Source organism: Xyrauchen texanus, chromosome 23 (genome assembly GCF_025860055.1).
Source record: "Xyrauchen texanus isolate HMW12.3.18 chromosome 23, RBS_HiC_50CHRs, whole genome shotgun sequence".
In the NCBI taxonomy this organism is placed as follows: Eukaryota; Metazoa; Chordata; class Actinopteri; order Cypriniformes; family Catostomidae; genus Xyrauchen; species Xyrauchen texanus.
Window position 1 is genome coordinate 665,383 of NC_068298.1, and position 15,069 is coordinate 680,451.

A 15,069-nucleotide genomic window follows, 5' to 3' on the forward strand; every position below is an offset into this window, starting at 1 on the left:
ATATGAGAAAAAGCCAATGAAAAATTAGAGAACAGAATTTGCATGTCCCGCCCCCGGACATAGGGGTACAAAGGTGGGGATCGTGCATCTGTTCAGTCAGATTCTTTCTTTGGAGCCGAGCGGTTGTGTGATCAGCGAGCTGAGAAATTCACTACTGTTCCACTCACCTCTAGAGCATTGCTGTTGGATTCTTCGGCACATTCCAGCGGCTTTCTCCCTTCTCTGCACGCTGCTGCATCGGAGGGTGACATGGCATGGAGCAGACTCGGGCGTGGCTGTGATGTGGAGCAGACTCGGGCGTGGCATGGAGCAGACTCGGTCGTGGCATGGCATGGAGCAGACTCGGGCGTGGCTGTGATGTGGAGCAGACTCGGGCGTGGCATGGAGCAGACTCGGTCGTGGCATGGCATGGAGCAGACTCGGGCGTTGCATGGCATGGAGCAGACTTGGGCATTGCATGGCATGGAGCAGACTCGGGTGTTGCATGGCATGGAGCAGACTCAGGCGTGGCATGGCATGGAGCAGACTCAGGCGTGGCATGGCATGGAGCAGACTCGGGCGTGGCATGGCATGGAGCAGACTCGGGCGTGGCATGGCATGGAGCAGACTCGGGCGTGGCATGGCATGGAGCAGACTCAGGCGTGGCTGTGACGTGGCATGGAGCAGACTCGGGCGTGGCTGTGACATGGGATGGAATAGACCCGGACAGGGCTCTGACATGGCGTGGAGCAGACTTGGGCGTGGGAGGCTTGGAAACCGGGTTCAGGGTAGGAAGAGGAGGATCCTCTGTATCAAGTTTTTTTTTTTAAGTTAAACTCACGTATTCCTCCCAAGTATAGTCTCCTGTAGACGGCAACTCCCTCCACTGGTGTGCGATGAATCCGGTTGAGTACATGGACTTCAGGGTTGAGTCGGAAAAGTCTGTGCATTTGGCAAGGACACAAAAGAGACGGGAATATTCCTTTGGGTCAGCTGAATGAAGGGCGCTGCGAGATCCATTTCGGGAGGACAGTTGTTCTGTTACAAGGAAGGAGGTCACAGGAGCCGGATCTAAATGCAGCTTACATTTTTTTAATAACATTAACAAAGTACAAAATAAAGGAGTAAACACAGGAACTATGGGAAGTGTAGTCCATGGGGAACAGATGACAGGGGCAAAACACAGGGCAGACAACAGTGAATCGTGACAATGGGGACATAAATTAAGTTAATCTACCGCATTTAAAAGCTAAAATTACCAACAGGTTACAACACACTACTATTGATCCATAACATTGCCACAACGTCACAATGACAGACTGGCAGCGTCACAATTTTACATGTTAATCCTAACCCTCACACAAGCACACTTTACATGTTCATAAAGACATTATTTTATACATGTGAAGTGTTTTCCCCATGAGGACTGTCCACACAAACTGTAGGTGATGTGGGGATACTTTAGGAGGAAATACACAAATTAGGGAGTTTTGCATTGTTATTATATCCCTGTTTGACCATGAGGTTACCTGATGACTAACTGCTGATGTTTTGAATTTTATTGTTGATAAAAACACAAACACATTCACAATCATTATATCATATTCAAATCAAGCAACCTGAGATTCGGCTTTAACATAATGAACTCACACATACACGTGCCTGCAGGTCATCATCAGAGGAAAGAGTCATTTGTTTAGAGGAAGAAACACAATAAAGTCACACGCACACTTGATTGAAGAACAGATCCAGAATGAAACAGACACGACTAGAGTAAGAGAAACTCTCCTGATCTTTATTAAAGCACACCTGTTCTTTACTCAGAAATGGAGGGAAATACATCGATCGCTCTTCTTCTCTCAGGTGAGTGTGTGTTTGTCTTTTCTATGGGAATCAGTCTCATCCTGTGAATTGTGAGTTTGTCCTGATATTTTGCTCTTCTCAGCTGTTTTCAGTGAATGTGTTTCACGTCAGTATCACTTTGTGAATCAGAAGTTGAGCTGGTCTGAAGCTCAGAGATACTGCAGAGAGAATTACACAGATCTGGTCACCATCAACAACAAGAACGACATTGAAGAGCTGCTGAAGAGTGTGAATGATGATCAGGTTCAGTTTGTCTGGATCGGACTGCACAAGACAAACATTAAGACGTGGAAGTGGTCTCTGGGTGACCCAGCGTTCTACACAGGAAGTGATTCACAGTATCGTAACTGGGCACATGGACAACCAAATGAAGATGAAGACTGTAGTAATATGAATACTGGAGAATGGTGTGATTATAATTGTACTCACAGCACACAACTCACAGGGTTCATATGTTACAATGGTGAGTGAATTATGTGCTGAACACGAGTGTAAATGTTGTTTCGATCAAACATACAGTAAGTGTTTTATTTGCTTTTAGTTTTGGAAAATGTTAGTAATGAGAAATACTATAATTTACAATGTTCATTTATTATTTAATTAGTCTTTTAATCATTGTAAATGAAAATGTTTCTTGTGTTAAAAAGACAGCAGTAAAGGACACATCCCTGTTCATCAGTCAGTGATTTGGAGAAACGCTCAGAGTTTCTGTAGAGATCATCACACAGATCTGGTCAGTGTGAGGAACCTGACTGAGAATACACAGATTGAGAAGATCAGAACTGACGGAGGGATGAATGCAGTCTGGATCGGTCTGTTCAGAGACTCATGGGAATGGTCCGATGAGAGTGAATCTTCATTCAGAAACTGGAGAACAAGTGTTCCTGATAATGTTGGGGGGAATGAAAACTGTGCAGAGCTTTGGGTCAAGACAGAACGTGGACGATGGGATGACAGGAACTGTGATATAAAGACTCCGTTTGTTTGTCATGAAGGTTTGTAGAGATGAATTTCACTAGCTTTAAACATCTGCAAGTGTCATATATTACCATCTCACCTCTAGATTGTGGTCTGTTGTGTGTCCAGATGAACTGGTTTTGATTAGATTGAATGTGAGTTGGAATGAAGCTCTGAGATACTGCAGAGAGAATCATGTGGATCTGGTGTCGGTTCACTCAGAGCAGATTCAGCATCAGGTGACGGAAGTGGTTAAAGACGCCTCGACTGCAGCGGTGTGGATGGGTCTGCATCACTACTGTGCCATGAACATGTGGATCTGGTTGAGAGGGGAGGTTGTGTGTTATCAGAACTGGGCTGCAGGTCACGGGACAGGACAGGAAGATTGCGGTGATGGACCGAGAGTTGGAGCAGTTCAGTCTGGAGGAGATCAGCGATGGATCAGTCTTCCTCAAACTCACAAACTCAACTTCATCTGCACCAACTCTCAAGGTACGAGACTGTGTGTGTGTGAGAGTGTGTGTGAGAGTGTGTGTGTGTGTTTGTGAGTGTGTGTGTGTGTGTGTGAGAGTGTGTGTGTGTGAGAGTGTGTGTGTGTGTTTGTGAGTGTGTGTGTGTGTGTGTATTTATCACTTTGTGGGGACCAAATGTCCCCATAAGGATAGTAAAATCACCTTGTGGGGACATTTTGTCGGTCCCCATGAGGAAAACAGCTAAATTATGTTTTTTGAAAATGTAAAAATGCAGAAAGTTTTCTGTGAGGGTTAGGTTTAGGGGTAGGGTTAGGTTTAGGGGATAGAATATAAAGTTTGTACAGTATAAAAACCATTATGTCTATGGAAAGTCCCCATAAAACATGGAAACATAACATGTGTGAGTGTGTGTGTGTGTGAGTGTTGTGTGTGTGTCTTGGCACACAGGGCATGTGATGCGTCAGTGCAGCAGTGTTGGAGTAGTAGTGCTTGAAGCTAGTGCATGCTGCATGCTGCTTCTGCTTGTCACTCTCTGCTTTCAGCTAATGCCACCGGATAGCCTTCTGTTTTCAGGGGTGAAAAGTGGAGCCGAGTGTGTAAGCCTCCTCAGCCGGTACATAGCCTCTCCATTGCCAAGATCTCGTACACGCCTCCCCGTGGCACACATGGTAACTGGTCCCTTGAGGTTCCAGGCTAAGTTGTATGGGATCTCGGAGCAGCAGTGGGCCCCAGAGACGCGGCATGCAGGCCCATCGTTGAGTGGAAACGCCCTGATGCCCGTCAACCTCTGTCCCAGTTATGGGTAAAAAGCCCCAGCTATGGGTAAATAGCGAAGACCCCAATGGCAGCGCAGGCGGAAGATGGTGATGTGAGAACCACCACAACGGCTGGCAAGGCGGAAGAGGGCAACCCCAAGCCACGTGGGTTAACTTGGGAGGGTACAGTGGCTAGGGGAGCAAACCCCGAAGACAAACCTGCACCTGGGGACAGGCACAGGTGGAGTCCAACTGACCGGACCACCGGCAGCCCCCTGCAACTCCTGCCAGACGAAGGTCGTCATGGGTTCTCTCATGCCACTGGAGGTCATCTGGTTAGGAGTGAAGATGTTGGGAGTGAGGTCTGCGCAACCACACAATCACCTTAATCCACACCTATGCGCAAGCTTCTTGCCCCCCCCCAAAAGTCCTGTGGCGATGTGGAATGGTGGTGGGCAAAGGCCAAGGATGTGGCTGGGAGTGTCTAGCCAAACCATGCAAACAGGCGGCAATGGAGTGATGGTCGCTAGGACTGCGGGATGGAGCAGCGCGTCTTTTCGGCAGCTTCCACTGCGACTGAGCAGCCCCACACTGCTCACCTCTGTGATGGGGAAGGACCTGGAAAAGGTGGTCCAAAAATTGTCTGCTTCCCACACTCCGGACGGTAAGCCGCAACCGTCGGAGCATCCCCCCTTGCGGTCGAAAAATCAAAGTGAAAAATAAGCTAAGCATTGCTCCGTGGAACGTTCGCACACTGCTGGACCTGGTCGAAACTCCTGGCAGGCTCCATCGCAGGACAGCACTGGTGGCCCTGGAGCTCGCAAAATATAATATCGATATAGCAGCTCTCAGCGAGACCAGACTACATGGGGAGGACTCCCTGGCAGAGGTTGGTGCTGGGTACACCTTCTTCTGGAAGGGGGTCCCCGAAGGCACTCGTCATAACCATGGAGTTGGCTTTGCTGTAAAGTCTAAACTGCTGCAGCGCATTCCGGAATCCCCCATCGGCATCAATGAAAGACTGATGACATGGCGCATTCCCCTGGCAAAGGAACGCTTCGCCACTCTCATCAGTGCATACGCTCCAACTCTTGATGCCGAGCACAAAATCAAAGAGGATTTCTACAGAGCTCTTGATGCCATCTTACAGAAAACCCTGGCTACAGACAGGCTCATACTCATGGGAGATTTCAATGCTAGAGTGGGCACGGAGCACCTGGTATGGAATAAAGTCATTGGCCAGCATGGTGTGGGGAAAATGAACCACAACGGGCTCAGACTCCTCTCCCTCTGTGCAGAGCACCAGCTGGTCATTACTAACACCGTCTTCCAGATGAAAAACAGGCTTAAGACCACCTGGCAGCACCCCCGCTCAAAACACTGGCATCTTCTTGACTACGTGATTGTCTGTCAAAAGGACCGTCAAGATGTCCTTACCACCCATGTTATGCATGGAGCTGAGTGCTGGACTGACCACCTCATGGTCAGATCCAAACTACTCATGAGCATTCAACCCTGTGGCCCGAGGACAGCTCCAAACAAGAAACTCAACTGTACAGCGCTGAATAGCCTCACCACCAAAGACAACCTCCGACGGCTGCTTGCTGAAAACCTCAACAAGATCCCGGAGGAATTAACCGACTGGCCAGCACTGCGCCAGGCTATTCATAGCGCAGCCTCAGAGGCACTCGCCCAGTCAAGGAAACACCATCAGGACTGATTTGACTGTAACTCAGCTGAGATACAGTCACTCCTAAAAATCAAGCATGAGGCCCACAAAGCTCTCCTGTCCTGCCCAGGATCTCCCACCCTTAAAACTACCTTCCTTGCTGCAAGAACAGCAACCCAGCGAGCCCTCAGAATTATGGAGGACACCTGGTGGGTGCAAAAGGCATGAGAAATCCAGAACATGGCAGACTGCAACAACATTCAAGGAAGCAGGTGATTGCCCCAGTCCGATCAGCTGACGGCGCCATCCTTTTCAAGGACCGCCACGAGATTCTTTTTGAGAGTCTCCTCAACCACATCAACCCTGTCAACACACATATTCTGGATAATCTCCCAGACCTGCCACCTACCATGCACCTGTACACCCCACCACTTTACTCAGAACTCAGGCAAGCCATTGCAGGGCTGAAGAACAACAAAAGCGCTGGACCCGATGGAATCCCTGCAGAGGTTTTCAAACACGGAGGATACATCCTCACGCGTCGCCTGCACCTCCTGATCCAAAACATCTGGGAACATGGGACCCCCCCACAGGACTGGAAGGATGCTAACATCGTGGTCATTTACAAACAGAAAGGAGACCGAGCAGCCTGTGGCAACAGCCGCAGAATATCTCTGCTCTCCATCGCAGGGAAAGTCCTGGCCAAGATCATGCTCAACAGACTGGTTGAGCACATCTCGGAAGCTGTGCTTCCGGAAACGCAGTGTGGCTTCCGGAAGACCAGATCCACGACAGATATGGTTTTTGTCTTGAGGCAGCTGATGGAGAAGAGCCGAGAACACCACAAAGACCTTTACGTTGCCTTCATCGACCTCAGCAAAGCTTTTGATACCATCAACCGTGAACTGCTCTGGAAACACCTCTCCAAACTTGGGGTACCACCCAAGTTTCTCTGCATCCTACAGCAGCTGCATGATGGGATGCAAGCCAGAGTGCTCACGGGAGAACTCCAGTCAGAGTCCTTCGAGGTAAAAGCTGGGGTGAAGCAAGGCTGTGTCTTGGCTCCGGTGCTCTTTAACATCCTTCTCTCTGCCATCACCTGCCTCTTCCACCGTGTCATGGGACATGAAGTCGGTGTCCATGTGGAATACCGACTTGACGGAAGCCTCTTCAACATACGTCGGCTCCAGGCCCGCACAAAGACAAAGACCCGCCAAATCTGCGAGCTTCAGTATGCTGATGACTGTGCCATCTTAGCTCACAGCCCGGACTCTATGCAGCATGCCCTTAACACAATATCCAGTCTGTCCCAATCCTTTGGCCTACAGGTCAACATTCAAAAAACCGAGGTCATGTCTCATCTCACTACCCCTGCCCCCACACCCCCCAGTTTTCATATAAACGGTGTTCCATCATCAACCTAGAGGCCTTCCATATCCGTTGCTTACAGAAGATCCTCAGTTTGTCCTGGGAAGATCGAATTCCCCATACAGTCATCCTCAGCAACACTGACTCAATCTGTATGGAAGCAGCTGTGGCCAAAAAACATCTGCGCTGGATAGGGCACACCATACGCATGCCTGAACACCGCCTGTCCTGCCAAGTCCTCTACAGTCAACTAATGGACGCAAAACGGTCTGCTGGAGGGCAAAAGCGGCGCTTTAAGGACTACACCAGGGACATCCTAAAGCGAGCCAACATCCCCCTCACACAGCTTGAATCACTGGCACTCGACAGATCTGCCTGGCAGGTCACCTGTGCCACTGCAGTCTCTCAAATACACCAAACCAACCAAGATCGACGATCCGAGAGGCGCATCAAGAGACACCAGTGGGTGGCTGGTACCCCCCTGGCATCTGGTTTCTCCTGCTCCATCTGCGGACGAGTGTGTGGCTCAAGGATCGGACTCCACACCCACGAGAAGTGGCACCAGCGGCAAGGTCGCTGAACCCACCCCCCTCCCACCCCCACCCCCGGATCAAGCGTCATCATCGTACACGATGGACAACTAAGAGAGAGAGTGTGTGTGAGTGTGTGAGTGTGTGAGTGTGTGTGAGTGTGTGTTTGTGAGTGTGTGTGAGTGTGTGTGTAGTTTTTTTTATGTTTTTTAGTTATATTTAAACCTGTTTTTTCTTTCTCTTTATGTTCTGAATGAAGACTGAATCATCATCATCATCATCATCATCATCATCATCATCATCTCACCTGTCGACTCTGGAGCAACAAAATTTCACCATGTTTGATTTCCACTTAAAACTTTATTGTCTTTATTCATTTGTAAATGTATCCATTTATTTCTGTGAGTATTTCTTTGTTCTTGAAGTCCTGAGATGAATCGTGCGGTTCAGATGATGGATACAAACATTTGAACTCTAATTCATTTGGATTTTACTATTTTACTTTGGAGGTAATATTTAGTGCCAAAATGTAAACGTGACTCTCTGTTTAATAATGTTTGACAGAACGTCAGTGATTGTTTTCTTGTGTTGTTTTGCCCAATTATATACTTTAAAATGTCTGTCGGTCACTTTATTCATATTCCTTTAGAAATGAGGCTTTAGTTGACTGTGACCCTCTTTAAAATAATGGGCTCATAAACAGATTCTCATGTGCGTTTAAATGTATGTTCTTAAAATCAATAAAAATGCTCTTATAATAGACTTTGGTGTCAGTGTGAAATATGACCACTAGAGGGAAACTTTAGTCATTTCTACAAGCATGTCGATTAAATGATGACAAGCAAGAGCAGATTCTCAATGCTAAGAATACATGAGATCAAATATTGTATTCGCTGACTGTCCATGATTGTTTCTCATTTACATTAGTCATCAAATCAGCCTACAATTAAGGAAGATGCTTTTAAAAATGTATGAAACATTTAAAGCTGAAGTACTGAATGTAATTTTCAGCACCACTGAATAGAAGTGCACAAACAAACAATGTTTTCAAAACAGTGGCCTGTACCATGAAGCCGGATTCAGTGGCTAGTCAGGTAAGTTTTAGATTAGTTTGCCTCAACTTCTTGGTTACTAACGTAACCTCCGTTCCCTGATGGATGGAACGAGATGTTGTGTCGATGAAGTGACACAAGGGGTCACTCTTGGAAGCGCCATTCATCTCTGATGTTTTGAGAAAAGGCGAATTTGCGTGCCACTCCACTGGACTTAAAGGAGGGAAAATGCAGCCACTCATTAAGGTTTCGCACCGAGGAGCCGAGACAGGGTCCTGGCCATTTCAGGGGGTGGTTTAGAAACGTTCCCCTTCTGTCACTCACTCGACGTTGTGTCTACTAAAGATGCACCATTGGTCATAGCCCAAGAGGCCGCTACGCCCCTGGTAGAATGGGCACACTGGCCGTGATATGCCATAGCAATGGCTTCAACGACCCAGTGAGCGATCCTCTGTTTGGAGACAGCGCTACCCTATCGCTGTCCACCAAAGCAGATAAAGAGCTGATCGGAGCCTCTAAAGCTCTGCGTGCGATCCAAATAGATGTGCAAAGCACACACCGGACACAGCAATGCTAAGGCTGGGTCTGCCTCCTCCTGGGGCAGCGCTTGCAGCCAAGCTGTTGTGGGAAACTTGGGCACATAGCCCGGTCGGGGTCGCAAGACGATGTGAGAGTAATCCGGTTTGCTGACAGAGAATGCGTGCAGGTCCCCTACCCTCTTGATGGAGGCGAGGGCAGTCTTCAAAGAGAGTGCTTTTAGCTCAGCTTGACTCTAGGAGCTCAAATGGAGCTCCCTGTAGGCTCCGAAGGACCATGGAGAGGTTCCACTCGGGAACGAGGTGTGGCCAGGTGGGGTTTAACCTCATTGTGCCTCTCAGGAACCTGAGGATCAAGTTGTGCTTCCCCAAATACTTACCGTCCACCGCATCGTGATGTGCCAATATAGTGACCACATACGCCTTCAAGGTGGAGGGGGACAGCCGCCCCTCCAACCTCTCCTGCAGGAAGGAAAGCACTGATCTCTGGGGGTCTTCGTGTCGGGAAGAACACCACTTAGTGAACAGATTCCACTTCAGGTCATACAGGCACCTCGTTGAGGGGCCCTGGCCTGAGTGATTGTGTCTACCACCACAGGTGGGCCAATAAGGGGCCACTAAGATGACCTTGCACAACGTCTGTGCCGTGACGCGAACGCCATTGAACCTGGGCGGGTGCCTGGTGAACTGAATCACATAGCCGAGTCGGACAGTCCTGCTCAGCCACCGCAATGAGTTGAGGAGTGCGAGCCACGCCCCCAAGCTCTGCACGAGGGGGACCAAGGGAACAATCGGGCATGTGGCAAAACCAAAAGAAAAGGAAAATAGAGATTCTCCACCCAGCCCTCCACCGGGGGAAGGAGTGGTCTCCTAACCAGCTCCTGACGTGCAGCTACATAACTTCCTGGGCTGCGTCCGGCCATGAGACGGGTGGTGTCTGCTTCCTGAGGGAGGCTCCACGCCGGGGCCAGCCAGTTGGGGTGGGCTGTGGTGGAGCCGGTGTTGTCTCTGCAGGAGTACGCCCTTGGCGATAAGCAGATGGGGTGCGGGATCTAGAGCCGCGCCTGGGCAGGATGTGTTGGATAGACTCCGTCTGCTTCCTCACAGTCGAAAACTGCCAGGGACAGTCTCTGACGGTGTTGCCGAACAGGCCAACCTAGGAGAAGGGGGTGTCAAGGAAAAGAACCTTGTCGGCCACTCTAGACTCAACCAGGTTGAGCCAAAGTTGGCATTCCTGGACCACCAAGGTGGACATTGCCTGCCAGGGAGACCGTGCCGTGACCTTCGTCGCCCAGAGGGCGAGATTGGTCACCGAGCGCAACTCCTGCATCAATTCCGGTCAGGACTACTCTCATGCATCTCTTTAAGTGCCTTGGCCTGGTGCACCTGCAGGAGTGTGCAGTACACAAAATACTTATTTATAAAAAGAACAAATACGTCTTATTATTGCAAAAACATTTTTTGCATACAGTATTCCAAGAGTTCACTTTTCAATAATCAATAGAAGCATTTTTATGCTTTTTATTTGTTCGTTTTCAGGCTAAAGACTGTACAAATTGTACATCAAGAAAGAGAAATAAAAACCCCACAATGTTATTTTGAATAACCATTCACAACATATTCTATAAACAACATGTATAATTCATTCATTTACATGTTATATTTTATGTCAAATAAAGTAGAAAGTTCAAAAAAAGTAAAATCAAGAATCTGAAGGAAACAATCTTTTTAGCAAATCCCATTTATGTTCACATTCCAGACTTTTATTATTTCTTTCTCCATTAGGTATATTTCCTAAATCGTTCCTCTCCCTCTTTGAAATTGTGGGGGTTCTGGGGGTTTAAGCCAATGTTTTGTAATCTGTTTCAAAGCTGCTATTTTCTCTCTCCCTTTCCTAGCAATTGTCCCGTGTAGGTGCATGGTCCGCTGCGTGATAGTCTGCATATATATATATATTTGATTTGTCACAAGTTTTATGCTGGATGTCCTTCCTGACGCAACCCCCAGTGGCTGGGAGACTCTCACTCACACACATATGGGCAATTTAGAGTCCCCAATTCACTTCACCTGCATGTTTTTGGACTAGTGGGGGAAACCGGAGCACCCGGAGGAAACTCACGCAAACACGGGAAGAAAATACAAACTCCACACAGAAATCCAATCTCACTTTTTGTCCATAAAAGTGATAAATCTGAGAAATATTGATATAGTCTCCATTGTTTACATGACTGGTTTAGGGTTAGGGTGGGGTTAGTCAGAGGGGAACTGGCCCCCACAGCGAGTCTGGTTTAGGGTTAGGGTAGGGTTAGTCAGAGGGGAACTGGCCCCCACAGTGAGTCTGGTTTAGGGTTAGGGTGGGGTTAGTCAGAGGGGAACTGTCCCCCACAGTGAGTCTGGTTTAGGGTTAGTCAGAGGTGAACTAGCCCCCACAGTGAGTCTGGTTTAGGGTTAGCCAGAGGGGAACTGGCCCCCACAGCGAGTCTGGTTTAGGGTTAGCCAGAGGTGAACTAGCCCCCACAGTGAGTCTGGTTTAGGGTTAGGGTGGGGTTAGTCAGAGGGGAACTGGCCCCCACAGTGAGTCTGGTTTAGGGTTAGTCAGAGGTGAACTAGCCCCCACAGTGAGTCTGGTTTAGGGTTAGCCAGAGGGGAACTGGCCCCCACAGCGAGTCTGGTTTAGGGTTAGCCAGAGGGGAACTGGCCCCCATAGCGAGTCTGGTTTAGGGTTAGGGTAGGGTTAGTCAGAGGGGAACTGGCCCCCACAGTGAGTCTGGTTTAGGGTTAGGGTGGGGTTAGTCAGAGGGGAAATGGCCCCCACAGTGGGTCTGGTTTAGGGTTAGTCAGAGGGGAACCGGCACCCACAGTGAGTCTGGTTTAGGGTTAGCCAGAGGGGAACTGGCCCCACAGCGAGTCTGGTTTAGGGTTAGGGTGGGGTTAGTCAGAGGGGAACTGGCCCCCACAGTGAGTCTGGTTTAGGGTTAGTCAGAGGGGAACCGGCCCCCACAGTGAGTCTGGTTTAGGGTTAGTCAGAGGGGAACCGGCCCCCACAATGAGTCTGGTTTAGGGTTAGCCAGAGGGGAACTGGCCCCCACAGCGAGTCTGGTTTAGGGTTAGGGTGGGGTTAGCCAGAGGGGAACTGGCCCCCACAGCGAGTCTGGTTTAGGGTTAGGGTGGGGTTAGTCAGAGGGGAACTGGCCCCCACAGCGAGTCTGGTTTAGGGTTAGGGTGGGGTTAGTCAGAGGGGAACTGGCCCCCACAGTGAGTCTGGTTTAGGGTTAGGGTGGGGTTAGTCAGAGGGGAACTGGCCCCCACAGCGAGTCTGGTTTAGGGTTAGGGTGGGGTTAGTCAGAGGGGAACTGGCCCCCACAGCGAGTCTGGTTTAGGGTTAGGGTGGGGTTAGCCAGAGGGGAACTGGCCCCCACAGTGAGTCTGGTTTAGGGTTAGGGTGGTGTTGGTCAGAGGGGAACTGGCCCCCACAGTGAGTCTGGTTTAGGGTTAGGGTGGGGTTAGTCAGAAGGGAACTGGCCCCCACAGCGAGTCTGGTTTAGGGTTAGGGTGGGGTTAGCCAGAGGGGAACTGGCCCCACAGCGAGTCTGGTTTAGGGTGGGGTTAGTCAGAGGGGAACTGGCCCCACAGAGAGTCTGGTTTAGGGTTAGGGTTCCTTGCCACAGTTGCCTTCAGCTTCTGAATGTATTATTATTGAATTACTTATTTTTATACACACTTCATAATCATATTTAATCAATCTACACAATGACTCAAATACTTTCTGGATATTACGGTTTCATTTTCTGTAAAGCTGTTTTGAAACTATGTGTGTTGTGAAAGCCGCTATACAAATAAACATGACTTGACTTGCTGAAAGTAAATTTCCCCAATCTCACTAGCTGCTTTCTGATAGCTGATGATCCACTGACAGATAGACATGGGAGTTGGTTTAACTTAGTCCAGAATAAAGCTGGGATGATGGTGTTGAAATCAGAGTTGAAGACCACAAAAAGGACTCTTGCATAAGTCCCTGGTCTGTCCAGATGTTGCAGGATATGATGCAATCCCATGTTGACTGCATCATCTACAGACCTGTTTGCTCGATAAGCAAATTGAAGGGGATCCAGAAAGGGTCCAGTGATGTCCTTCAGGTGGGCCAATACATTTACTTATAGCACACGTGAAGCACTTTTACCTTGAACTTGCACCAGAGACTATTTAGCACAGTCAGGCCACTACTATTAAAATGAATGGGAGAAATTAGAACGCCCAACTGCAGCCAACGGTCAACGGATGTAGTCCCGCCTTACAGGTAAAAGAGCAAATCAACTTTTAGATACAGACATCGCCTGTCAATCATCTTGAGAACACACAAGCGCATTAGCTATAAATATTTTTTTGCGTAATCTGAGGTAAAGAAACACCATTATGATACCAGTATTGTCAGATTTTACTGCTGATTTGAAATCATGTTCTCCCCTTTTCAAGTCCTCGTGGTGGAGTAGTGACTCGCCTCAATCCGGGTGGTGGAGGATGAAACTCAGTTGCCTCCGCGTCTGAGACCATCAATCTGCGCATGTTATCACGTGACTTGAGCGCGTTATTGTGGAGACTTGGCGCATGATCGGCGCACAACTCACCACACGCCCCACCGAGAGCGAGAACCACATTATAGCAACCACGAGGAGGTTACCCCATGTGACTCTACCCTCCCTAGCAACCGGGCCAATTTGGTTGCTAAGAAGACGTGGCTGGAGTCACACGTCCTGGATTCAAACTCTCGACTCCAGGTGTGGTAGTCAGCGTCTTTGCAATTTACATTTACATGTATGCATTTGGCAGACGCTTTTATCCAAAGCGACTTAAAGTGCACTTATTACAGGGACAATCCCCCCGGAGCAACCTGGAGTTAAGTGTCTTACTCAAGGACACAATGGTGGTGACTGTGGGGATCGAACCAGCAACCTCCTGATTACCAATGTCTTATAAAGAGCACTTATTACAGGGACAATCCCCCCGGAGCAACCTGGAGTTAAGTGTCTTACTCAAGGACACAATGGTGGTGACTGTGGGGATCAAACCAGCAACCTTCTGAGTACCAATGTATTATACAGAGCACTTATTACAGGGACAATCCCCCCGGAGCAACCTGGAGTTAAGTGTCTTACTCAAGGACACAATGGTGGTGACTGTGGGGATCAAACCAGCAACCTCCTGATTACCAATGCATTATACAGAGCACTTATTACAGGGACAATCCCCCCGGAGCAACCTGGAGTTAAGTGCCTTACTCAAGGACACAATGGTGGTGACTGTGGGGATTAAACCAGCAACCTTCTGATTACCAGATGTATATAAATGTAAATGTAAATGTAGATAAGACCGTTAACAGTTACAGGGAACTGTTGAGGAGAGAGCGGGAGAATGAAACAGGCAAGCGGTTTAACGTCTGCCGCGGCTCTGATATGTGGACCGTTTAAATGACACTGTTGCACTCTGGTTTATTATTGTAGTAACATGATGATACATAACAACTAAACAAACCATGACATTTACATGTCTCAGTCGATTCACAAGCAAGTGATTTTTGGCGCCCTCAAGAAACAAATCGTCCAAACTGGAAAATGTATCGGCTGATGGCGATAATTAAAAAAAGTCTGAATTTTGGCCGCTTTATCAGCCTCTGCGATATATATGTCGACCAATAGTATTACATTTGTACAAATTGCCAAATTAACAAAGATGTGGCTGCACAATTAATCCCAGTGAGTGTGTTTTGACAGCGCCTCACTCGAGTGAGTTACGCTGACATCATAAACTACTTTGAGTTCTTTTGACAGCCAACAAATTCACAAGTTGAGCCTGAACTCATTTCACACTTAAAACGGTTGTTGTTCTCCAT

The 15,069-nt window shown here is 48.4% G+C and overlaps 1 protein-coding gene across 2 annotated transcripts; it reads left to right on the forward strand.

Moving 5' to 3' along the window:
* Nucleotides 1–1,704: 1,704 nt before the first annotated feature.
* Nucleotides 1,705–8,334, forward strand: LOC127663145 (macrophage mannose receptor 1-like). Of its 2 annotated transcripts, none has more exons than XM_052154625.1 (5): nucleotides 1,705–1,842; nucleotides 1,925–2,305; nucleotides 2,490–2,837; nucleotides 2,929–3,291; nucleotides 7,854–8,334. In XM_052154625.1, exons 1-5 carry the CDS (start codon nucleotides 1,806–1,808, stop codon nucleotides 7,856–7,858), a joined length of 1,134 nt encoding a protein of 377 aa, XP_052010585.1. In that variant the 5' UTR covers nucleotides 1,705–1,805; the 3' UTR covers nucleotides 7,859–8,334. The 2 variants fall into 2 exon arrangements, with proteins under 2 accessions (XP_052010585.1, XP_052010586.1); XM_052154626.1 differs by having other exon boundaries at nucleotides 3,022–3,291.
* The last annotated feature ends 6,735 nt before the right edge of the window (nucleotides 8,335–15,069 follow it).

What these genes read in the sequence shown, in the direction of transcription:
- LOC127663145 (XM_052154625.1), top strand. Translation starts at nt 1,806, where the DNA reads ATGGAGGGAAATACATCGATCGCTCTTCTTCTCTCAG. An exon ending in GATCGCTCTTCTTCTCTCAG is followed by an intron (nt 1,843 to 1,924) that starts GTGAGTGTGTGT and finishes TGCTCTTCTCAG; the next exon opens with CTGTTTTCAGTGAATGTGTT. An exon ending in TCCGTTTGTTTGTCATGAAG is followed by an intron (nt 2,838 to 2,928) that starts GTTTGTAGAGAT and finishes TTGTGTGTCCAG; the next exon opens with ATGAACTGGTTTTGATTAGA.